Source organism: Ornithodoros turicata, chromosome 2, assembly GCF_037126465.1.
Source record: "Ornithodoros turicata isolate Travis chromosome 2, ASM3712646v1, whole genome shotgun sequence".
Classification (NCBI taxonomy): domain Eukaryota; kingdom Metazoa; phylum Arthropoda; class Arachnida; order Ixodida; family Argasidae; genus Ornithodoros; species Ornithodoros turicata.
This window is the reverse complement of record NC_088202.1, coordinates 108733651-108760372: the sequence shown is the minus strand read 5'-3', so window position 1 is coordinate 108760372 and position 26722 is coordinate 108733651. Positions and strand designations below refer to the sequence as shown.

Genomic DNA, 26722 nt, shown 5'->3' with positions numbered 1-26722 from the left:
CCTCTGACTTTGTGATCAAGAAGGTCTCCAGAATTTCGCGACCAATACGCGTTTTGCACCCACCCTCTATTGTGGTATTATTCAATAGCGGGGAGCACCCACAGGTCTTGCAGTGAAGAGCCAGGTGTCCTGCTGGAGTGGTGCTCCGGACCAACGCCCTATGTTCGTTCAGTCTAGTGTTAATGCAGCGCCCAGCCTGGCCTATGTAAACCCTCCCGCATGTTAACGGAATGCGATATACCACATTCTGCCGGCATTCAACCGCGGCATTCTTGTGCGAAATCTGGCAGCCCCTTTTTGTAGAAGAACCATTCACCTTACCACAAAGAGTTATTAACTTAACTGGCGCTGAGAGGACCACAGGTACTCTATGTCTCTCTCCCACTTTTTTCAAGTTGTGTGACAGTGTGTACATAAGGTATGGACACCGGACACCTATCGTGCTTATTCTTGGCCACACCTTTTACCTTAGCCAAGAGTCTTTCAGAAATTTCATACAGGATTCCTACTGGGTAACCCCCTTCGCATAGCTTCATCACTTGTGCTGCAAACCTGTCATGTACATGGTGCTCGCATGACCTGTCCAAAGCAGCCCCAAGGGACGCTGAGGCGACGGCCCTTTTTACAACTTTTGAGTGGCACGAGTCGAAGGGCAGAACTGCCTTTTTAGACCTGGGAGAGTATGTCCAGCATACGTGATAGAGAACTGTAGGCAGGCTGCTCTAGGCATCTCAAATGTAAACCTCATGCCCCTTGAATGCAACCTAAAAACATCTAAGAAATCATTCTCAGATATTTGCGGTGAACAACAATCATTCTGCCAGCACAAAATCAAAAAGTCATCGACATACCTAAAAATGCGGTATCTGCCCTCAAGTGCACCACTCACCAATCTGTCAAAATCAGCCAAGAAAATTTGGCAAACAATGGGAGAAACCCTGGACCCAATTGGGGTGCCACCTTTTTGCACCAACAGTTTGTCATCTTCCTTGATGATAGTGGAAGACAGGTAAGTCCGTAGTAAATCGATGAACGCTGTCACAGGGATGCCCGCATATGCGGGCATCCCTGTGACTACATATGTCATGATCGCTCTATACCTTCTTTAAGAAAATATAAGAAATATTTGCGCACCTTTGCTAATACGAGGGCAACATACACACAATTTGGGAACCACAATCTAAGAAAAAAGGTGAGAAGGTGGTAACTTCCTTAGTTACCTCCTAAGTCAACATAGCGTCTGATAAGGGGTGTAAAAGAAATTATCATCCATCCAAATTACAACAAAAAGGTGTACGCCCCCCTCGCTCACCGAATCAGAAGCGGTAACCCTATTATTCGTAGCAGAGAGTGATGTAGCAGGTAGAACTTTGCAACCTTTTAGGCACAACATATGCGACAACTATTACCTCCTAAAAGGTCTAATTGCTGCACCCTTTTTTTCTGAGAGTGCAGTATGGCACATGTAGTGTGACTCATACCCTTGTCTTTAGGAGAAATGTTAATGTATCAAGAAGATGCCTTTTCTTATGGCTTTCTTGCTACGAAGGCCTCTTATTATGGATACCTGAAGTCCTTTTAAATGAAAAACAACACAGCATACCAGATTGTATTCCTTTCAAGCTTGCATCAGAGCGCGATAGGTTCATAGTGTTGTAACCGAAGTGCGGGGTGGATTCTTTAAGTGGAATATAGCTTGAGGTCAGGGTTACACTGAGAAAAGTACACCACACCACAAGATGCACACGTTATTAAATACACACCAAATAGCTAAACTTGCAGTTTTCAGCATGTCATGACAAGATCCGCTAGAAAAATCTTGACCACCATCACTGGCTTTGAGGCAGAGATCTGGTGGTGGGCACTTCGGTGATACCTTCATCAAGGCATTGATTTCGTTAAGGATGCTCTGGTAGTGGTCCAGCATGACATTCTGAATGAAAGATCAGGATAGCTTTCATTCACTCACAGTTTCAAACAAATTGACATATCATGTGTCGATCACATTACGCAAACGGATTAAAGCGGAATAATTTATTCACTTCGGAGGTTCCTTTTTTTCTTTTCTTTTTATTTAGAATGACTACAAAAACGAACCTTGAGCTGATGTCCTCCAGCATTCCAGTTTTGTACGCACGCAGGAGATGCAAAGCACAGCTGCAGCACGCAGTCGTCCTGAGAAATGGTTACATTTCGTTTGATATCAAAGACACAATACATACGATTCCACACTTTACTGAACCATATTTTCACCAAAACGGAGTTCATTATCCTAAAAGCGACGCAAAAACTACAATGGATCACTGAAATAGAAACTATGCGATGCTGCGCTGCTAAGTTTCGAGAGAAGCCTTCTAGAACGGTGTCACTCATGTTGAAAAGCATCTATGAGTAACGTTTATCTATGCGACTAATACCACAAAAAGAAATAGCACTTACCACTCGATGAATCGCTTAAAAATGTTGGAATTCCTCGAATGTTTCGGGAGTACGGCCGAATACATTCGTTTCTCGCAGCGAGAGCGACGAGGACTCCGACAGTGCAAACACGGCTGGATGATCGAGGAACATCATTAGCCAGATTCGAAACTGTCGGTTACGTGATTGCATCACTCGGCGCCGAGAGTCTGGGAAGAGAAATCCGTTGCTGCACCCCGGTCATGTGACTGATTATCGTGAAGTGATCAGATCAGCATCGGGGAGCGATCCTATATTATTGTTTACATGACCAAAAGGAGACCAGAGCGGCAAATGATCAGGGCACCGTCGGGGGACTACCTTATCTTCTCTTATGTTCTACCTCCTGAGTTCCCACACCGCTTGAAACCAGTCGGGCCCTATCGCCCGTTCAGGAGCCGAAGCCCCCATTGCGTTCCCATTCTTTTCCCGAGGGTTTGTGCTGCCTGGGGATTATCATTATGTACAGTTACCAACTACCCCGCATTTCTACGCTCGTTCACTCGTTAGGAGGGCATCAGCAAACTCCTAAGGCAATGTCTTAATTAACACTCAATAATTAACTTTTTAATTATAAATGCTACGAAGTTGACCCAATGAGATCATCTGGTCCCTTCGGTCACCTGATACCGGAGCCATTTTCAGAACAAAAATCCGTTCGATGGATCGCCCGCAAAACATTTATGAAGGAACACCATTTTTTCCCTTCATTTTGTTGATTGCTCAGTTTCGGAGACGCGTCTTTCCTTCACCCCCAATGTGAGAGGGTGAAAAAGCCCACTATCGCCTCTTGCGTCCTGGAAAAAAGGCTAAAAGAAAACAGAAAATGCAACCCAAGATAAGGGCAGTTCCGATAGAGTCACCCGATACATTTGTTTTTCTTTTGTTTTTGTTTTTTCGCAAGTTAAAGCTCATCTTCGACGCATGCGGCGACGCTGTGCTCCTTCACCCTCTAACATTGGTGGTGAAGGAAAGACGCGTCTCCAAAGATGCTCAATGAACAAAATAAAGAAAAAAATTGATGTTCCTTCACGAATTTTTTGCGGACGATCTATCGAACGGATTATAGTTCTGAAAACGGCTCCAGTAAAGTGTGACCGAAGGGACCAGATGTTCTCATTGGGACAACTTCGTAGCTTTTATAATTATTAATCTTTTTTTTTTTTTTCGTTTCCATCAAGAGATGGCGGTGGTCCCAGACAAAAAGCTGCCATGATGCAGCTTGAAGACGCCTGGGGACCGCGACGTCAATAGCAGTGCTGACACATACCAAATAAAGGAAAAGAACTGGCATTCACATACGCGACACTTCAGCAACAACGAAATAAGCACATCTTGCATGATTACCAGCATCAATAAATTCAAAGATAAATAATCTTGCAGAAAGCACCACAATAACACAAACAGTAACAGCTTTGCCGTAATTACACACACGCATGTCTCTCCTATCATCAATAACGGTTTGAACTCGCGACAAAAAAACACAGCTACTTTATAACCGATCAGCAAAAACAGAAGAACGCAGGAAATGCCCTCGTAATAACCCAAAAGCGAAAAGGAGTAATAAAAAGAAAAAAACATTCTAATGTGATTGAAGGATATTTAGGTAGTGTGCACTGAGAGCTTTTTTCGAGACCTGTTTGAAGTCAGGGTGTTCGAACAATTGAAAAGTTAATTATTGAAAGTTAATGAAGACATTGCCGTAGGAGTTTGCTAATGCCCTCCTAAGGAGTGCCCTTCAACATATACTATATTGTAATTTATTTCATCTCGGAGAAAGCGATACATATATATATTTCTAAAAAATATGTTCACATTTAGCTGGAACGCCCTGTATATTGGGCCGGAGGGGACATGTACCGCCACCTACATATAACCCGCCTAGAAAAGGAAGAAAAAAAAGGTAACATATGGTTAATTCCTTGGAAGCGGACGAAGTTGTGGAACCTCACGTTCTTCGTGCAATTAGTTCTAATTTTCGAGTCGTAACTACATAGTTTACAGATCGACCTCTTCTGGATAAGTCGCAGTCCTCGATGGACGCTGACGGGTACAGTATATTCACTTGATTTGCGGGTTCTTGCAGGAACGTCTATTGATTTGATCATTTGCAGGGACGACATTGATCTTGAAGATCACTTCGAATATTTAGACATCGCTGATGTGACTGATTCAAGGAAGTAAGTGCACTCCATTTATCCGTCGTGCCATGCAATGTACGTGATCGTGTGAGAATTTTGTATGTAAGTAGCACGTCCAAGCCTCTACGAAGCACCGATGTTTTACATGAACGTTCTTTCGTTAATTCGTCGCGCTACTGTTTTATGCATATACCCTCTACCGCAACATAATCTCGCAGTGCGCCCAAAAGCGTGATATATTTCCTGAAAAGAAACAAGAATGTGCTTGTTCTGTTGGTTTCGGAGATCCCCACAGTCTTGTTCAGGTTAAGAACACATTGGCGTTTTCTTTTGGTCTTTGTATTAAGCCCCAGTAGTGTTTGAAACGTTGTAGGTAGAATTTATTCGGGTCATATTTACTTCGCAATATTTTCGTAAATCTTAGTTGCCCCTAACCGTTTTTCATGTTACGTGTGTGATTCTCTCTTCGCGGGCTCCTTGACAGTGTTTCTCTTTTTTTTTTTTTCCCTTTTCGACGTATCGTAATATTGTTATATTTGTATTAAACGCAATAACAATGTATTACTTCAGCGCCGGAGATGGCGTCCTTATTTGAAAAAGACGATAAGGTTTCACGGAGAGTTTCAGAAGCAAGTGTTAAGTTAGTTTCAGCAGTTACTTTCCAAAGTGGTAAAAAGAACTCCAAAACCTTCACCAAAACCTCCAAATTATTCACTAGTGCAATGTCAACTACATGTGCAGGTTACACTACCGCTACTGCCTGAAGTTTTGTGTGTAAGAGTGCCCCGCTTTATTATAAAGCATCCCATACCAATGCCGAACGGCCACTCGAATGATGCACTAGGCGGGACCAACGCTTACTCAGGAGCGCTGACCACGGAACTGTTTGTCATCAGAATAATGGCTCCGTTTTACATTATACAATGTCAAAATGAACTTCACCCTTATTTGAGCGCGTTGGCTGCAGTGTAAGCTTTGTACGTCTGTGTGAGGGTACTTGGAGCATAGTGATGTGTTACCGCGGGTAGAGTCAAGTTGAGGGCCTCCTTAGAATGCAGTGATAGCTGCACCGTTTTTACATCCCTTTCCTTTCGAGCTACGGGCAGTTCTGTGAGTCGCGAATAATAGGCAGCAAGGGGCGGAGAAAGAAAATGCGAAAACCTTCCGGAAAAAATTATAATTGTAATTCTGAAAGTAACCAGTTACCGTAGCTAGTTACTGTTACTTACTTAGGGAAGTAATTAGCTACAGTTACTCGATACTAGTTACTGTAGCTAGTTACTTCTTAGTTGCTGCCCACGACTGTTTACGAACGTATGCATCTTCCATCTGGTAATACAGTAATTGTCACAGCTATGTCACTTCCATTTTCAGCACTGAAGGTACTCAAAGCACGAAGTACCTCCTCATAACCGGTGTCCTCATCGTTGCAGGTACGCATGCAGTGCGGCTCAATTGAAAAAGTGATGAATTATTCATTGCCTTATAGTATTCTTGAAGAAAATCCAGCGCAAGATATGTTTTTCATACACCATATTTATGTTCGCTGCCGGCATTGCGTTCTCCTACAAAGACATTGGAAACAAAAACCAAGACACTGCAACAGGATGGGCGCGCCAGATGAAGTTTAATGTACTCATGTTCTTCTTTCCGGCAGCTGCAGTCTACGCAACTCAAGTATGCCTTTTCACACTGTAAAGAGCTTTTCATGCGAGCGAAAACACGAGTATGCAAATAACTCGGTCCACACGTTACATATTCGAACAAAAGGACCTCAAAACGTAAACTTGAATTTAAAGAAAACTTTTCATAAGCTACAGGTAGCACGTAATTTAGTGTTCGCTGAAGATAACGCCCAATAACTTTCCGACAAAGTGCATGTTTCTACACGTTAGTCGAGACACTGTGCAGCACTGACACTTTTGTGCGTGTTCTCTCCATGCAGGGCATCAACCATTTTATCTTCCGGCGGTGTTACCGAGAAATTCTGGTGTTTTCGGTTGGAACACTCGGTATTAGCACGGTAGTGTGCTCGTTGTATGCCTACAATTTCATCAATACTGGTTCTGTACGAAGTAGCCTTCTCTTCGCCATCTTGCTCTGCTCCAACGAGCGCCTCCCTATATCAGACCAATTGTTCCAAGAAGGCCGTTATCCCATTCTTGCGACAATGCTCCAGTCGGAGTCTGTCCTCAACTGCCTCTTCCTGTGGTCCATGCTCGATCAGATGGAAAGAGACGTAAGATTTGCCCCGTAATCGTGCGAGCGCTTTCACGCTTATACATGCTTCCTCTTGTAGTTGGACGGCATCCTGGCAATTATATATCACGTCATCATGTACCACGTCGTAGGGACGTGCGGAGGAATCGTTATGGGTTTCCTAGCGATTTGCTCTCTACGAGTGGCGCCTCAGAGTCAGAGCAGCTGCACGTTTCTTCTCATCTGCCTCACTTACATCACATTCTGCGGCCTAGAGGTGATTTTACCTTTTTGTCATGTTTGCTCTTACAATAACCATATATGTCTACCAGGGTACTGAGTAGAACAATAGCAGGGTACAGGCAGTCCGTCGCGAAGCAACTGTGGCCACGAGCGGCCTACAGACTTGGACAGATGGAGAGTGGAGAGCAGGAAGGAGTCGGGGACTGAGGGCGGGGTGGGGGGGGGGGGGCGTAGTGTGCGTCCTGGGCCGAACGACCTGTCACCTATGTCAGTTGCCTATCATCCAATCGTACTTCGGTACGGATTCGCGTCACGCGAGTGCTCGCACAAATTGTGATACAACGCGACCTGACCCAAGTGGCACAGCGGTAGCCGCCGTTAGCGGTAGCCGCCGTTAGCGGTGCAAACAAGCATCAGCTGCTTAACATCATTAGCACCTGCTACGTCATTGCACTGCGATTGGAGTTTATGATTAACGCGCGTATAAACACGTGCGCACGACACCTGTTTTCGCTTATATGGTCATGCTTCCCTGGGACAGCTGGACTTCACCTCCTGTACCTGTTGGCCACTGTTGTAGGCCACCCTTCGTTTATTTACTTTTTTTTTCGGGGGGGGACCATTATTAAACTTCCGAATTACTGAATCTTGAATGGCTGAATCTTGTACTGTGTTAACTTTTGCGCTTCGATTTTTTTTACAAAACCTGCTCAGCGCGCCTGACTTAATTTCCCTCCTTCGTTCAATATGGACCCCTTTAGGACAATAAGCGATGGTGCAGTCACGTGGTCAGCTTTTGTGTGTGTGTACACGAGCATGTGACAGCAAGGTGCGACCACCAAGGACAACCAAGTGATCACATGAGTGATCTTCACAATTACCAGCAAGTTAAGATCCACCAGATTTGGATGGCACACCCCTCGCTAATAGAGCTCGCTCGCGTGGTAAACATGCCCTAGCTCTCTGGATGGCCATCTCTGTCGCCGGTGCATGATTAAAGCTGCCGTTTTAGTTCGTCTCAAGCTTTCCAATGTTTTGCGAATGAGAAATAGGCAGTTTCTGCTTTTGCACTCCATGTGTTAAAGACGGGGAACAGATGAAAACATTTTTGTCATCGCAGAATGAAATCACTGCGTTTTCAAAAATGGGTGTAAGAAAAGAAGCCAAGCCATGCCGTACTAAGTTTTCCCCTACATTTGATGCCCCGAACTATGAACACCATGTTCGGCGTAATTCGGCCCAATACCATCTCAAATTTCTGCAAGCCCACCTCCGAAGCCATCTCCGAAGGTACGGTGCATCTTTCAACCGAGGAACCGCTAGGCGACGACGCCAATCCACCGCGCTCCACTCATCGCAACGCTCGGCCGCGCAACACCGTGGTTGTACCCATCTACCCAGCTCACGTCGCGATGGTCGCACACTCCACGTCACGTCGCCACACGGTTCGTGATGGCACTCCTCGGGCTTCCACCAGCAGCACCTTCCCGAGCATCACCCCCTGTACCGGTCGCGGTACGCCGCTGCAGACCGCCCCACCCGCATCTGCTACGCTTGCAGTCCAAGAACCCTGCCCGCCTCGCCTTCCCAACAGGCTTCCATACAAGACACTGACAGCTCGTCCAGATGCAGTCAAGAGGTCCCCGGGACCAATGTTCCACCAGGGACACGCACGGAGGCCACAGTGAGTTTTACTCCCGGCCTCCCCGTGCTTCACGATGGCCCTCCCCGCAGTCTCCTTGGCGACAACACTACAAGTCCAACGCTCACGAACCGGTCGAGGTTCTGTCGTCTCTCTCTGAATTACTTCGGCCTACCTGCCTCCACACCGCTCCTGGAACCCGCCCGGTCAGCGCTTGCCCGCACCAACCATTCTGCTGCTACTGAATCAAAACGCCAAGCCCAACCGTCCCTATTCCACGTGTCGCCGCTGTTTCTCCTCTTCACGTATCGACGCGGACCTCATCCGCTAGATTACACCGCTCCGCGTCTGAGGGGGGGGGGGAGTGATGTTGCGGCCCGTGGACGACGATGAAGACTTGCCTGTGCTGGCACGCGCTACTGCACCTGCCAGCCAGTTCTACCGGCACCGTCCTAGCGTGAGGCCACGTCCATCTGCCCGCTGGGACATTCCATCATCGCCGGTCAGGACTCATGTAGAGGAACACCACCTCCTCTGCAAGTCCGACTGCCCGGTTCCCTTTTTGCTTTTCTTCTGTGAGTGCGAAACGAAACGGCGACTTTAGTTTGCACATCGCTTTTAACATCGTGAAATGGACTATCGCATCCGGGAAGGCGTGTATGAGACCGAAGCGGTGATGATCGTCACTGCTTCGCTCCTCCTCCGAAAACAGCTTACATATTAACCAAACGGGTCCTAAAGATTCGCACTCCCTCTGCAGCTAAGGAAGCCACAGCGATCGTAACACCGTTATGACGTCAGCGAGGCACACGAATGGCAGCGCAGCGCAAGCGATGTCTCCAAGCTCGTCTGTTTCGTGGTGTCACCTGCAAATGAAAAGTCTTGCGTATTTGCCGACGACTTTCGCGAACAAGTGTGAGTTCTCAAGCGACCATCCTACGTGGAACACGGTGTTATGCTCATGGCTTAGGAACTCGTCCGACGCTAACCAGAAACTTCACCGCACGCTCCGCGGCAAGCAGACTCCGTCCGTGCCTTCCACCCGCACGTCGGTCGCCCAGGCAACCAGGCCCCTCCAGCCGCTCCCTGATTGGACTTGTCCGCACCAAGGGCGCCCACTCATTGGCCTTGTTAGAGTGACGTTCTCTCCGACTTCCAGAGAGGGAATTCCGGAATACTCAATATCCGTCGTCTGCTCTTGCCATATGTTCCATCAAACTGCCTAGGAACAACGCTGCCAATTCGCGTGGGATTTTCAGGTTTTGGTCTGCGGCGAATGCGATAGTCCCTAAGCGTGGTGCAACGTGGTGAACATTGATACCCATAACTGATACCCAAAGTAGGTTATGCATTGAAATTTCGGCGAAACATGATTTAAAAAATTGTGTATTGTTACATCACACTGGCATTCAGCAAAACTTTCTGCTATTCTAAATATTTGTTGTCTGGTAGCTTTTCAGTCTTCAACAACGTAACTGGAATTTACTGTTGCTAAGAAGCTCATTGTATGCTCTTATACTTCAAGGTTGGCGGAAGCTCGGGCATAGACGGTGTCGTTGCCTTCACTCTGGTGATCAATTCCCACCATTTAGTTGCTTGCACGGAGCTCGAAGAACTCTTGCACCACTACTGGTCTGCAATCTACGACATTTCTGGGTTTATGGCACTGTACCTCTCATCGGTATATACTGGAGAACTGCTCTTTATATTTCTCAAGCGGGAAGAGCTACGTAATGCAGTTTTGACGTATTTCGTGCGAGCCCTTGCACGACTCCTCTCTGTGGTAGCTCTCTTCCCCATCATTGAACAGTTCGGTTACCCAGTGTCGTGGAAGCAAGCTGTGGTAACTGTGTGGATGGGACTCAAAGGGACGCTTAATATCACGGTTGTTTCATATTTGTACCATCGCCAGGCATCTATCGATGTGGACTACGTTGCAAAGGTAAGCTGCGTAGAAGATACAGGGCAATTTCTCGTTGCCACAGTACATTGATCAACTGATGCACTTTACGTGGCGAATGTTCCAGACTTTCTTTCATGTCGTCTGCGACATAAGCCTGTGCCAACTAGTCAATGTCACCCTGCTTGAGCTTGTCTTCAGAGTCTTTGGTGAGTGTTGAATCTTCTGGACGCTTTCTTTCTTAATGTAGACCTTATCTTTTAAGGCATTCTTGAGGTCTCAGAAATCGAAGAAAACACGATGGCAAGTGCTGTAGCGTACTTGCGCGATCATGTCCTAATAGCCGGACGATATCAACATAGAGACACCTATTTCCTTCCTGTTGACTGGAAATGGGTTATGCGTAAAACGATGGTAACTAACCCTTTCAGCAGCAGTGGACACGTGTGGGTAAGCTACTTTGCGTACTCTTCGCGCGTGAGTGCTACACTCCATTCTTTCGTTGGAACTATAGGAACGTTTGCTCCGCCTTGTTGGATACAATAAAAGCCGTCGAAAAGTCGATGAGAAAATGGACCAACTCCGAGCAGAGCAGTTTGCTGTGGAGAATGTGTTGAGAATTGAGCAGGTGCGTACCAAAAGCTATTGCTTTTGTCTGAAGGTAACATTTGACGTGACTGGGACTGTTTCGTAGGTGAGCTACTCTAGACAATACCGTGAAGGAATGATCCAGAAGAATACCATGATGACTCTCCTTGCAGCACTTCAATATCCATTTGACAAAAAGATGTACGTAAGGAGTACTGTACACTAAATTCGGGCGGCTGGGGAACTATATCAATGCACTGACGTATCGTTTCGTCGGCATCGCAGGTATCTGAATGCAGAGACCATCGAATCCCTTATAGAGATACCGGACTGGATCAAATGGCTAGTAAGTGCTGCAAATGTGCAGTAGTGCCAGGAGCTTCCAACATCGTTATTTTCTTACACAGAAAGAATCCCTGTCGGTTTCCCACTTCGGTGAAGACCTTATGGACACAGACACTGAATCTCAACAGAGTCAAGTTGAGCGGCACCTTCAAGAGCGCATTATTGATCTTTTCGAACACCAGTACTACGAACTCGTTGTCACCAGCATGACGCTAACGTTCATGTTCTCCCTTACTGGCGTTCTGTTCACGGGCTCGACCAACGAAAAGCTGGAACGATCTCTTGTCATCCAGGGGCTCTTCGTCGCATTATTCGGAGCGGAGATAACCACAATGGTAGTGTACTGAGTAATTTTTCAAATTGTTACCTAAGTGACTGTTGAGGGTATTCCAAGATCCAGGCACTGCACCTTCACAATGTCCACTTGCCCGCCTTCTTCGTAGATAACAGCTTATGGCCACCGTTTCGTCCGGCTGGACAACTACAACAAGCTAGACCTTGTCCTAGTAGCAACCAGCCTTTTCCTCTTCATTGTCCAATTCGGCATGTTCCTCGTGCAAGCTGAAGAAAAACTTCGCATGGCGCTGGCTGTGGCATTTCTCGCTTTCATGTCCGTCCGCCTTGTACACGCTATTAAGTACCTACAGGTATGAACTCGCATATGTTCTATTCCTATAGATGGCGTGATGAGCTGATAGTCGGATACATAGTTTAAACGTAACTCGGTTAGGTTTGCTTGATAACAGCATGCAACCAAGGAGCGTGTATGGATTTGTAATAAGTGATGACATGTCTCAACCCTTCCTTACATGAAGCTGCCCTCATGCGTCATTTCCTCGTAATCGTTAGTACTACCACGCCACTCCATTCGCATATTCTGCTTCTGTCGTTTTACAGTTGGGACAGTATTGGGTTCTGGACCTGGTACATCGCTACCTGGACAAGGTGATCTATACAGCGTACGAGGCGAGCCTAGCGATTATCACAGGAGAGGAGGAAGTTCAACAGAATGTATGGAAATATGTGTGCGCTCCGGAATTGGCTTTGGAGACTCGCAACCGTGCAACTAGCAACCGGCTGCTCGTGCTGCGCAATCTCGTCGAAATTCAGGCTCGCTTCCCAGGCATTGCTGTTGCCTTCAAGAGCAGGCAGGCTGGCCAGACTATACTAAACGATGTATCTGCGCATCTTCAGGTAACTGCTGTCTTTGAGAAAAGAAAACGCGTATATGCATGAGCACACCGTTGTGAATGCTGTCTTGACGTGTACGTGGTTGTAGTATGTGATACAACGCGCACCGGACACGGGTGGCGTTCCACAAGTAAGTGGCTTGTTCAACAGACACCAACTCTATAGGCTCGAGCGACCCATAACACACAGGCTACCTCGGCGACAAATATTTTCACCGACCTCTGGCTGCCGTCAGACAGTGAGAGTAGCCTCTAAAATGTCTGCCGGTGGCGAAAGCGACGACTCCACTTAACATCCATGGCAGATTCGTATTTCCTCGCATTCTGCCGTCGTGTTCTGTACAAACCAAGACTCATGTACGTGTTCTGTCTACGCCTCCTCGCATCCCTCTTCTTCACGTGTGCTTTCGCTTGCATTCCTACATGTATTTGGCTACAACGCAGTGGGCATCTCTGACAATCATTTCGCATGGTCAAACGAACTGGTATCACCTCTGTCAACTTGGCAGCTCGGCTGTCCGCGCATGGCACCCCACATTAGACGCACCTATTCGTTCTTATTTGCACAGGAAATGCAGCGAGACGGCTTCTTTACGGTGGACCAGTACCGCGATCTGCATGAACGACTGAAGAAGCACATGATGGGTATCATCTGCGCTCCAAATAGCATGCCTGCAAGCTACAAGCCCATCGCAGTGCTGCGCGTCATTCCTTGGATCGGATCTGACAGCGTTCGGCAATTCCTGGCGGTGAGTCCATATATGTCAGTTTGCACAGGTGCAGAGCCTTTTTCTGTCCTTTTTCTTCTTAGCTCCAGCTGCGGCCGGTCTCATTTGCTGCCGATGACATTATTGTTGAGCGTGGCGCCGACAGTCCTGTGGTTATTGCCTATTCCGGCATAATCAGGGTACGTTCAGCCTGAAAGTCGAAATGATTTGCTCAGTTACGCTCTTCCTTTCGTAACAGATAGAGGGTCATGTTGCATGTCGCTACGACGGTGCATTGCCGAACTCCGCCTCGTCCCTGTTCTTCTTCAGCGAGGATTACTTTGAGGACTACCTGGGAGCTCCAGTTACGATAGGAGCATTGGGACTCGTCACAGATGAGCCTACCCTTACCATCGTCAGCGCAGAGACTCCTGTGAACGTAAGCCGGTTCAGCAGAAATGTACGCAGTCTAATATACGTAAGAAACATTTCTTCACATTCATCACAGGCATATCTTATCCCAAGGAGCCAGCTCCTGGAAGCCATCAAGACGTTCACCAAGCCTCCTAGTTTTCTCTACCAGATCTGGTACTACATTGCTAATATTTTCGGCGTCCTCATTTTACAATCGCAGGCCAAATATCAGGTTCGCATGGCATGAATATTTCACTAATTTCCTAACGTGTAGTGTACGCGTTTCATTCTTAAGGGGTTGGCGATTTGTGCCTTTTCAGACGTGGCCGGTAGAGAAGATCAAGCTTCGTTTAAGCTCATTCTTGCTGCCAGACTTGTCGAGCGCTCATGATTTTCTCGTCAGCCCGGACATCGAAGACATTCTCCTCATCCAAGGCACACTTGTGGACGTGAACGTGGGAGACTGTTATGTTGCACCATCATACATTCCGCGCTCTGTGAAGCGCTTCGTTTTTCCAGTAAGCAAAAGCACGTTAACCACATTTAACGTGAAATTTTATACCTTAATGCTTCCGCTTCCAGGGCGACTTCGCCACTCGGCCACGACCCGTACTCATCGTGATTGCTAACAAACACTACAAGTTGCCAGTCGAGTTTGACTGGCTGCGGAAAATTCCTAGCGATGAGGAAAAACCTCCGGAAACGGAAACAGTACGCAAGGTGGGCCGTACTTATATGCGCCAGCCTCATCTACAAATTCGTTCGTTGCAGAGTATCATAGCTTTTAATGCACCGTTCCTTCTATTTAGGTGTACCGCGAGAAGATCGCAAGACGTATTGTGGATATTTGTGGATAGCTGAGGGCTCAGCAGATTTTGCAACATTTTTGTTTCAGAGCTATGTAGTACAAATTATTATGCGATGTAACCATAAATTTGTCATTACACGATCACCTGCATTACTCGCACATTCACCTAGCACGTCATTCTAGCACGTCACAGGAAGCGGTACATTTCAGGCCTTCACCAGCTAGTGTTCTACTCTTCACAATCCACAGGACTACAAGACACGCCGGTCTGTATAGGAGGCAGCAACGTGTTGCCTTCGAGCTACGTCCGAGCAGGTCAGCAATGTATGGCATGCTTCCAGCTGTACCTCTTAAATAAAGTCTACGTCTTTGTTTGCCTAGCCTCTGTTTGTCGAGCAGGTTATTCACTTCAACGTTAAAAATTCACCGTGTGGGACTGTGCAATTTATGACCTGCCATACAGTCTCAGAAAAATCGGCAACCGCTGCAACGGCTGCCGAAGTGATAGGGAACAAAATGTCGGACAAAAAAATATTGGCTTGACTATACGACGCACGCATATGTAGTACCGGTATTATCGTCGCTACAAATTTCAAAAAGCACGTTTTACTTTTCGAAAATTGTAGCGAAACAGTACGAAATACAGCTATCTCAGTCTCTCTCAACCGGTTTTCGCGGAACCTAGGGGTTTCGCGAACGTTGTCGCGAGGTTCCGCGAAAAGGATACAGTTCAGCACCCGCGAGTGAACCTTGCCTGCCTACGGAAGCTAGCTGTCAGATAACCTTGTTATCGAACCGTGCTCGACATTTGATCGTCGACATTGCGATGGAGATCGCAGGACTAGGTTGCCACGGTTGGCTGCACCCGCAACCCAACCTGGAAATTCCTCCGCGTCACGTGTTTGCTTTTTTTCCTGTGTTTCTAAAGCCTTACAAGCACTGGAAAATCGGAGCTACTTCGGAGCTACTCCCCTGCCTACATGAACTCGGAATTTACAAGCATCAGTGTGTGACAATGTGTTATCTTCGAGGAAGTACTGCGAAACAGTTTAATTAAATAAATTGCAATTAAATAAGCAGTTGAACAGAGTATTTTTAAATAAAAAGAAAAAGAAAGAAAAAGTGTGCCTCACGCACTTCTACAGAGCTGCCCCAGTGTGGTAGCTTCCTGGAGTTCGCGTGCTTGCACGATTGCGGGTTCCCTCGAATACCATAAGTTGAGAACCACTGAGTTAACGTACTGTTCTTCCTCTAACGTACCCTTGTCGTCACACAGGTATCTCGTCTCTGAATGTATCTAAGGACAGCGTAATGTTCATGTTCCCTCAAATAGCCAGCATGCAGCTGCTTCCAGTATGCTTCCTCTTGGAGACAAGCTGATAGATGTATTTTGTGCTGCTCTTTAACTTGATATTATGTGCACCTGAGACATAATTTAACGCACATGACACATTAGTGCATTTAATGCGCGCAAATTACTGACACCTTACTGACACCTCTTATGAATGGTCACTCCCCTTCGGCAAACAGCTATCTCCCGCGGCAAGATTCAGTTTTCCATGTGGTCACGAGGTCCAACTGCCATCCCAAGCAGCCATCCATCGAGTCATCAAAACATCGAGTCATCAATATGTAGCGACCACGTGGTAAAACAGATCAAACGACTTCGCTAGCGACCTTGTTCTCTACAGTCTAGAGCCAAAATCACGTAGAAGAGTCATCCGTGCTGTTGACATACTGCACCAAAGCTTAGGTCACATGCTAATTAGAAATGTCGCGCAAATGCATTTGATGAGAAATTGTTGCCAGCGCGAGGAAACGTTTGCGTTGCATTCAAGGTGTGGGGGCGCTGTCGACCACGATTAAGAGTTGAAACGTGCTGTAACGCGTTAAAATGTGTGACACTCAATGCTTGGGTATTGTATTACACACCCAAACACGTTCAGAGGAGAAACGTTATCAATGTCATTACACATGCATAACACAAATGCCCAAAATTATTAGATGATTAGCATTAGGAGAAGAAGTTAGTGTGAGTAGCGGAAGGGAAGGTATTATTGTTGTTGCCCACCCGTGTTTCCATTTTGTGCGGCAGAGAGCAGTTCCTCTTGCCATGGAATGTTCCTAAAAAATATGCGTTTAGCATTTATTTATTTAATTATTTTTCTTGGGATTGAGTCTATTCGGAAGAGAGTACCACTGTCATGAAGGATTCACAAAAATCATGCGACCCTTCCCTAACGAAAATGTGAGACAGTGAAAAACAATCTATCTCTTTAAAGTTAATTACCATAGCACCGCCACAAAGCCAGGGCGTCAAGAAACATATTAGCTAGCATGTTTGCCGCGTGCTCTCGCTCCCGAAGAATGCTGCTTCTGCATTTTGTACATTTGGTAAGCTCACTTGCTCATATGAGGCTCATATGAGAGAACAATTTGATCGAGTTCGTTAACCTGCGTCAGCAAAAATTCTTTGGTCTCGCCAGAAATGCTTCACATTCGCTACAAGAACATCGAAGTTAACCCGGCAGTAGAGTATCGATATATTCTGTTGTATTTTTATATATTTTTATTTACCACGTTTTATTTACCTCTTTAATATTGCAAAGCACAATCTGAAATGTGCCGTCAACAAGCTCACATTAGTTTCGCAGCCCACTGTTGATAGTCCGTATTATGCACTGCTGGCGTTTCGCAAATGCGAACTAAATGAAAGGCTTAAATACACAGGGAAGATACAAAAGCGAAAAACCCGCAATTACATTTTGAAATTCGCAAAACATATGCACTATTCCTCATTCTATGCGACGGGTCTCAGCTAATGAGAGTAGGTGGAACTGAGAAGGGCCGTCAGACATGTCTGCCAGAATGTCTAGCCCAAATAAAAGGCATAAGAAAATATTATCCTTCGCCGATGTCTCACTTTGTTTCTCTGTGTCTCACGTTTTCCACTTCATGGAAAGTAGCGGTAGCAGAGAAATAGACCGCCTCCACCCGACTCTCTAGCGGAAATACTTTCTCCCGTTACCAATTTATTACGTATCAAGACCGCCGCTCCACTACTGAAAATGTACCGGATATTGCATATTCGCTTTATTTTGGTGCACCATTTCCCAGACTGTGTTGTTTCTGGGCACCTAATCAAAAATAATAATATTATTATTATTACTAATATTATTGTAGCGTACAACACTGGTATTTTTGCATTTTGGCAGGTGGGGGAGGTGGCATTGAGAGGGGGAGAGATTGTGCAATCTTTGTGGGGCGTTAGGGCGGTGCTGAGACCTAATCGAGCTCATTGCATCTGTGGCTTCCCCCAGTGTTTTCATTAGGCTTTTCTAGTGCTTTCACATCGTCGGAGTTCCTCAAATGGGGGTATTAAAAGATGATCCCACGTTCGGGAACGAGCAGCATGCATTCTTTTCGGGATTCATTTTTCCATAATTCACTACCTCGCGTGTGTCCGGCAGTTATTAGATTTCGGTGATCGCAGTAAGTAAATAAAGTGGAGGATCAACAAAGGCGAAGGTGGTGAAGGATTTCCTCTAACTACAGTAGCCTCTTCATTGTTTTTATTCATTTCTCTGCCTCCCCTTTGACAATCAAACAAGAATAAGATGGACTTCAACAAACACTGATGTCCAGTAATTATTTCCCAGTGCTCGAAAGAGGCTTGTTGAGCGGTATACATGTTGCAATCCTTCTGCATAGAGGAGTGCGCCTTTGGAACTGCGGTACTGGTTCGTTATCCCGAAAGACCCATTAACGGTTTTCCATTTCGCTTTAGGTTGGCCCGGCTCACATTTTCTTTTTTTCATGGGGGGAATATGTTTTTCATGGCATGTGGCAATAGCAAATGAGTAATGGAATGCAGAGTATTAAATGCGACCTGTATGATTAATCACTCCGCAGAAGATTGTTGTTGTGTTCGCTAACGCTCAGGTGAATATCATTAAGATTTTTGTTTATCTTATCTTGCATGGATCAACGAATAATCGATTCGACGGACAAACAACGGATCCAAGAAATGCTTTGCCTGTAATTAGGCGACTAAGGGTGGAAACTTGATGCGCGCTTGGAATGTTTAATTTCCTTTTTGGTTTTGTTTAGACAACGCGCTGTTTATGTTGGTGAGCCGTGGGGTTAGAGAAGGGTTGCGTTTACAACGCTGCATGAGGTGCAGGAAGCGCGATTAAAAAAGGTTCACCAGCGGCATGGCCGAGCGCGTTAAGGCGTCCCACTCGTTCGTGGTAGCCCAGGTCGTGCTGAAGACTGGGAGGTGATGGGTTCGAATCCTACCGTTAGCTGTGCTGTCTGAGGTTTTCCCTGGGTTTTCCGAAGACGTTCCAGACGAATGTCGGCACACTTGCCCCTGAAGTCAGCACAGGACGCATACTAACCAACTGTGCCTCCACTCCTTCCTGCTGTCCTCTCTCCATCGGTCGACATCTGTACGCCGCTCAGCCACAGTTGCTTCGCGCCGCTAACATGGAACAAAAAGAAGGTTGAAAAAAGTTTAGGAAGGACAATGCTGCCTTGTAGGAGGTCAACAGTTCACGTACCGGCAACGTTGACATCAACGAGTAAGTGGGCTTTGTACACTTACCTACAGTACAGTTATATTTCGAATTTTTGATTTAAAAATGGGTGAAATATTATTATTCTAGATTTATTATTTTATATACAGAAATATACATGCAGCAAAATGTCAAATACATGCAATTACAGGGCGTTATATATATATATATCCTTCACAGATAAAAAAAAAATCTGGATAGATAGAAAGCAGGATAGATGTCTTTTTTGCAGTTGAGTTATACGGCCAGGTGGACGTCCTCTGGAAAAGTGTATCTAACTGCTAGATGACTAAGTACCTAAAATTCATTAACTAACTCTTTAGTTAGTGAATTTCCGACAAAAGCGATATATCATAATGGGAGACAATCCTCGTTGTTAACTCATTCTATCTTTTATTTAATATATATCGGTGAATTTCGCTATGCAAATGAGCCGAAACCGAAAAAGCTTGCCTCGGGAGCACATCACCTTCGCCGACGGAGGCTCAACTGGGCCGGAAAGCGGTTGATCTGGCCATGAGATCAGCACCTACTCCAATCATCCACATACCAAATTACGTCACCCTCTGACGAGAAATGAGCGCTGTGCAGCCTGTGCTCCCGGTCGCCACGGTTTCGGTTTCGGCTCATTTGCAGATCAAAATTCCGGGACGGACATTTAAACGCACACGTGCGTTTCAGTGTTTTTTAAACGTGAAATGGTTTTCAACGACGATTGTCTCCCATTCTACTACCTCTATGCTGTCCTCATAGCGTTTTTGTCAAAAATCTGTAAATGATATTTTAAAAAACGACCCGTATGTATTTACTGTTTTGAGACCTTCCTAAACATGGGCTTTACATTGTAAAGTGTGTCTTGATCCGTATAGTGCACCGAGGAAAATATGCAAAGATGTAACGTGCACATTAGAAAACATTAGTGAAAGTTGGGTAAATGTATAGTACCTGTTCGTCTGTTTTGTTTTGTTTTTGGTAATAAAATTGTGCAATGTAAGCCACGCGCACTTACTAATTCCTCCCACTTTCCGAACTAATATCGTTATTAAAAGCCAAGCCTCAACCTGTTGTTCATCTACAGCGGTCGCGTGGAATGCAGTACATAGCAAAGGCATATGGGCTGAAATCTACGATTGGGCTCATCGGTGACAATATCGATTTCAATACATTCAATAACTATCTTCTTCAACAAAAGTTTATCTAACGCCCATCGATTTGTATATTTGTGCTGCAAGCGGCGACCCAGAAGACCAGCTTGATTGCAAGAGAGAATATCGCTAATCTAATGGCATTTCCTGTCAAAGATTGATGTTCCTGTGGTTGTACCATTTTTAGGGCTACGGGCTTTGTAACGAAACTAAAATTAATAGTCATAAAAATAGAGCTTCGAAGCTGTGCTACACCTTGAAACGCGTAATTGCACGGTAAAAATCCACATAGAAGTCTCAAATATAACATGAACTTTTATTTCTTCACCTTTAACAAATACACTTTCGAATGTTGATTTCAAATGGACAGTGGTCTTCCGACAGTTCAAGGAAATGGCCGTATATAAGGTAGTACTGACACCCTGTAGGGGAGAGGGTTTTCTAACTCTCCCAAATTCTCCGAAACAAATTTGGAGGCTAAAAATTATTTACGCGACTTTTTTTGCGCGGAAGCTCGGAGGTCTAACGCAGCCCGAGCTATTTTTACCGAGCTGAAGAACCACGGTACTTTATCTTGGGGAAAGCCTGTATATTGACCGGCGCCTGGAAAGCTCTGCATCGGTTGTGATGTGTTCGCACCGCGAATCTGGGCCCCTTTTCTTTGGCGTCAGACCGTGCCTATCTGGCCTTGTTCGCGCTCCATTTGAATCTCCCAAATAGGTGAAACGGAAACGATAAGGCCGTTTCCTGAGGTTCAAACCCTATCTCCTCTCCGTATTGAGCGGTCACGTTTCCTCATCCGTCGAGATTTTTTACGTATATAGTATAGTGATTGTGTTGGACACGTCCCGAGCGGCAAAAGTAACAGATCGCCATTCCTGTTTTTATACGCCCGAGGAAATCAATCCTGTGATTAACAAAACCCTACGTCGAGGCCTGAAGCGTGCAAACTGATAGGGCATGCCCTCACGCCTAGGTTGCAGACGATCAGTCACTTCCTGTTGGGTATACAGGTTTATGACTTGGTCATGTTGGCTGTCCTTATGAAGAACCTTACTTTACCATACCTTATTCCAATTATTACCTTACTCCAATGCGGTACGGGGCGGGTCAGCACAATCGGTATGCACAAATATTCCTGCTGAAGAGGTGACCATAACCTACGAAGAGATAGCATTCCGAAGCCTTCGCAACATATTGGCAAAATAGATTTCTTGCAAAACTTGGAGCGCCATATCCTGTGCGTATTACCTGAGCCAGCGGGAATCGTGGGAAATGCGTTGTTTCACAAGAATGTTCTGGCCAATGCATGTCGTTTGTGGTCCACTGTTTCGTGTCATTTGATTTCTATTACACGTGAAGGGATATTTATTTCATTTCATTTTATAAGTACTTCTTACCTCTTCATCCAGCCCCTTTTGCTGAGTGATGAGACTATAGTTTCTCTTACGAGGGTATATCCGTTTTTTAGAGACATCGATTATCTTAATAACACGATAACGTGATTTTACAATGATGTTTTTAACAAATCATGTCTACGCTTAAGCTACCATACACAGTTCTTTTAGTATGACCATTTAAATTTTAACTTCTCTCATCACAGTACAGCCTGATATTTGGCGCATTATGTCCGAAGTTGCTTTTGTGTCACTAAGACTGAAATCATCATCGTCGTCGGTCATATATTACGTTATTTCAACCCTGCACTCTATTGATATGAAACGTGAAATTGCAGTCGTAACGCATATTTGCCCGCGATCGTCACCGTCAGACGGCCTATTCCTCTACCTGTTCCACGTTGGTTGTGCTTACTGCAAAACTATTGTCGCTCGCGCGCACCAGAGTTTTGCGAATTAAAAATTGCGTGAGATTTAAAGGCCCGCGAAAATTTCCAGCAAGAATAGGCACTTCGAAAGCAATGATACAATAGCAAACTTCGTTTTGGCTGCAAGTGAACTTCTGAACTGCTTTTTCTCTTTTTTTTTTTTTGTTCTGCCAATAAATCCCCCCCCCCCCCAGTGTGTAATGAAGCTTTAATTAAATATAGTAAGGGAAGCCTTAGGCATATTACAAGAACAAATATATTAATGATAATGAATGGGGAAATTCGCCACATAAGGTGCGGCCCATTACCCCAAGGAACAATGGGCAGGATGAGATGTGTCCTGATGATGAGGTGATGAATGATGCTAAATAGGGGTCGATAGTCAGTAGAGTCACTGAGACATCATCAGAACGGTAGGCAAAACCACAGCACACAAAAGCACACACACAGCACACAGGTACGCAGGTACATCATAGGGTAGAGAGGAGACCAGTGTCCCGGAGAAAAATCTTGAAGTACTCAAGAGCTTGGCGATGGACGAGCTGGTTAGATCGGATACCCATGTTCGCTATACACTGAAGAGCTGCCTTGGAGTCACAGTATATCAGCCAGCTGCTGATAGCGGCGGATGGAATGTGTTTGAGGAAGAACAAAATGGCATACAACTTTGCAGACGTGGATGAGGTGCGGTGCGAGAGACGGTATGCGTGGCACGACGGCATAGTCGGAATTGTAAAGGCAGCAGTGGAGCAGTGTAAGTTGGTCGACCCATCTGTGAATACTGCAGTGTGCGAAGGGTAACGGCACTGCATGATGTCTAGCGCAAGTTGTTTCAGCACGGGTGCTGAACGTGATCCCTCTTGTACTTGCTCTTGAGCCCAGGAATGGTAGTAGAGATTGAAGGTATCCAAAAGACAAGGGGACGATTGATCTGCCAACAAAAGCCGGTAGCAGCGGCTTTACAGCAGTGATGCAGCGAGAGATGTTGCTCGGCCTCCGCCTTTCGAGCTTCGAAACCTTAGGGGTGACGGCGGTGTTCCGCGACGAGGCGTAGATAATGGCGCACAGTTCCTCTGAGACGTAAGACCTACTGGCAGCTCTCGGGCCTCTACCACCACCATGCGCGTTTCAGCGGCGCGGGGTACACCGAGGCAGATCCTCAAGCTTCTTGCCAACATACACCGAAGCCGCTGTTCAGAAGTTCTTGAGATGCCGTGTAAGACCGGGAGGCTGTAGGGAATGGTTCCCCGGACCAATGCCCCATGAATCGATAGGAGCGATTCCTCATCAATCCCCCATGCAGCGCCAGCGAAGTGAGAAATGACATTGGTCCAGCGTTGAACTTTCGCTTTCAGGTACCTGATATGGGCGCTCCACGAGAGATTGGCATCCAAGATAACACCCAGGAATTTATGGCACTTCACTTGGCTGACTGTATTATTGCCAAGCAAAAGAGGGAACGCGCTCATGCGTTTCCGCGTGAATGGGAGCACAACTGTATTCTCAGCCGAGATGTCCATGCCAGCCTTGGTGAAGTAATGCTGAACAGCATCCAACGAGTTTTGAAGGCGGCGTTGAATCGCTGGCCTTGATTTACCAGTGGTCCAAACGCACACATCGTCTGCATATACAGAGAGCTGAACTTTGCGATGAACGCAACGCTTGATATCCGCCATAACCAAATTGAAGAGGATGGGACTTAATACACTTCCTTGAGGAACGCCTTGGGTCAAAACTGTTTTCTGCGTGTCATCGTCCCGAGTGCGGACGAAAATTGCTCTGTTGGACAAGAAGTCCGCCACCCAGTCAAAAAGACCACCATGGCTTCCTTCCAGCTGGCGGGTACCTGGCCAGATCTCCATGAGCTGTTGCATATAAACAGCAAGGTTCGAAGGCCCTCAGCGCCAAGATTTCGAAGAGCTGAATAAGTGATCCCGTCTGCACCAGGGGACGATTTGGGTCAGGACAAACGAAGGGCAGTTTTAAGCTCTCGCAGTGAAATATCCGCATCCAGCTGTGCATTCGACGGGAGCGTTATACGCTCGCGAAGTTCAACCATGTAGGTATGAAACGTTGCAGTTCCCGCAGCTTCCGCCGCAGTTCAGCAGAAGTCAGTACCGTGTATGCCAAAGGGAGTCTGACCATTAGGAGGAGCCTGAAAAAAGAGGCCCGACCTGTCAATCAAATTGTACGTTTTTCATTGGCTGCTGTTTTGTATGCGGGCCGCCATGACATCAAAATTTTCCCGAAAATGGCGACGTAGGTTGGAACGGCGAAGCGAGGATTTCATGACAAATTTCTTTCACAAATTACGTCAATTTTATTCCGTGGGTGTACATTCTGTTGCAATTATCTTGCAAATCACATTTAAATTACGCTCCAGTGTCGATGTTTACCTGAAAATAATATGTTTCGTCGCCCTTGTTAGGCCTATCAGACAGCGATCAGGCATATAGCAAGAAAAACGCTACGGATGGCCAAAAATTTGCATTCTATGACATGCTCTTATTCATATACACACCTTTGCCCGTTCTTGACTCAATCTTGTTATGTTTCATATCTAAAATACGTATAATACCGCCAGTCTGCTCCAACTAGCGGTTCTGCCGGCCAGTCTGTTCTACTAGCAAGCACTTCTGCTTCTGCTACTTCTGCCCTTCTGCTATTCTGCGTCTTCCCGACATGCCCCTCTCCATCCAGATGGCGCTGTTAAAAGTGGCCACAAAATCCATTATGTTGCTAGGTCGTCAGGGAATATCCTATTCAATCTAATCCATTCCAGTTTCCCGAAAATGTCGGCACTCGGTGAATGCAGGTAATATATAGCTTGGATAGCCTAGGATTAATAGCGAACTGTATTTTGGCTCGTGATTAGTCAGAGAGCTCAAAAAGCGGGTGGGGCTCCAGGTATAAGCAGGTCCCATTAATGGCCAGACTCCCTTTTGCATACACGGCTCTGGCAGCAGTCCAGACCTACGTCTACGTCAGACTTGTTGAGGGTCAGAGCAAGTGACCCCAATGGATTGGTGCGTGGAAGATCATCGCGCACGCTACGCGCAACTTGCCACATTTTGGCGGGTCTGCTGAAGGGCGAAAGCGTCTCACAAAACCGGCGCCAACGGTGTCGATAAAGGGTTCTCAACTTATGTTGCACAGCTCTATAAGTGAATGACGCGCTGCGACAATATCGGGAAGTAAACCCGTGCGTCGAGCTCTTCGCTCAGCTCTTCTACGGCAAGCACGTAGCAGTTCCACCTGGGGACTCGAGATCGTATGTCCTGCTGCAACAGGTACGGGTGTTTCGAGGACTCACGAGGAGAAGTTGTCAACACCTCCGAGAAGTGGTCCGCGGTCATCTCCCGCTGGGATGACGCCTCACATCGCTCCCAGAACACCTTCCAGTTAACCAGACGAACGCACCTATTGCCAAGTTGCATGGTGCATCCACGGATCGCTATGTATATCGGCAGGTGATCACTTCCTCTCCCGTAGATCAATCCGCAGATCATGACGCCTTTCTAAAGACATCTTTCGAGCAGATAGAGACATCGAGGTCATCCGTGGAGAAGTCTCTACGCATAAATGTGGAGGAGCCATCGTTCAGCAAGTACACATCGAGTTCTTCAATGACGTCGCTCCATATTCTCCCTTTGGCGTATTGCAAAGTTTGCCTATCAAGCGGCAAACCAATGCCTCCTGTATATCTATGCCTGTCAAGTCAGCGGGCACCCCGGGCCTCCGTCAGGTGGCGCCAAATCTCTAGGATACGCACCACGTGACACGCACGCAGCAGCTGTCCGCAAGCAGAATTTAGCCTCGAAAAATCTCGAAAACATTCGAAACAATTCGAAAAACGACGTACCGATAGCAGACGACAGTTCTCGCGACCCTCGGGAACAGCGCCACGGCTGCAAAAAAGGGCCGCAGGAGAGGAGGAACAGGAAAGGGGCGCTGGAGTACGGAGCGACCGTCTTGCCAGGCATTACAGAACAACAACAGATATATTCTGATGATGAAGTGGGGAAGTTTTCCACTCAGGCAGGCATTACAGCAATATAGGAGGCATTGGGCAAACTTCAGCATCTAGATATTTTGCGAAGTTTAGTGGCCGCGAATATGTAGCTTGTGTCCGACCCGCGATAAAATTGGGGCCGCGAAATTGAAGGGTTTTTACAGTATTCGGTACAGCTTATCTGTTCAAGTAAAGTCGATATGTTATTTACCGAGAACAATGTTGCTTCGAACAGGCAAACGCGAAACCGAATCGTCCTGATGCACGCGAGCGTACTTTGTTCAGTGTCTTTTTTATTTATTTATTTAATTTTTTTTATGTTTCTGCGCCGAACTCTGACGCATTTATGGGAAATTGGAGAAGAGCTGCAATTCCCTTCAGTGCTATCAACTTGAAACGGCACATTGCTGCGCGTCCGTACAGAGAATAACGTGCGGGTCTCGCCGACGATACATTCCGAGAGAAGAGCTCCGGAAAACTTAATTCAGCACCGTGCACCGCGCGCTTTCGCACTGCCTCCCAGTATTTA

General features: G+C 46.3%; 1 protein-coding gene across 1 annotated transcript; it reads left to right on the top strand.

Moving 5' to 3' along the window:
- The first annotated feature begins 4402 nt into the window (after nt 1-4402).
- LOC135383941 (sperm-specific sodium:proton exchanger-like) lies at nt 4403-14952 on the top strand. The gene is made up of 22 exons (XM_064613223.1): nt 4403-4507; nt 4572-4637; nt 5973-6031; nt 6088-6275; nt 6544-6837; nt 6898-7074; nt 10208-10624; nt 10710-10791; nt 10848-11032; nt 11097-11210; nt 11277-11371; nt 11456-11516; nt 11578-11850; nt 11959-12162; nt 12413-12709; nt 13275-13454; nt 13517-13612; nt 13672-13851; nt 13921-14058; nt 14147-14344; nt 14409-14546; nt 14636-14952. The coding sequence occupies exons 1-22, from the start codon at nt 4494-4496 to the stop codon at nt 14681-14683; spliced, it is 3504 nt and encodes a 1167-aa protein (XP_064469293.1). The 5' UTR covers nt 4403-4493; the 3' UTR covers nt 14684-14952.
- The last annotated feature ends 11770 nt before the right edge of the window (nt 14953-26722 follow it).

What these genes read in the sequence shown, in the direction of transcription:
- LOC135383941 (XM_064613223.1), top strand. An exon ending in TCACATTCTGCGGCCTAGAG is followed by an intron (nt 7,075 to 10,207) that starts GTGATTTTACCT and finishes TTATACTTCAAG; the next exon opens with GTTGGCGGAAGCTCGGGCAT. An exon ending in GCGCAGAGACTCCTGTGAAC is followed by an intron (nt 13,852 to 13,920) that starts GTAAGCCGGTTC and finishes CATTCATCACAG; the next exon opens with GCATATCTTATCCCAAGGAG.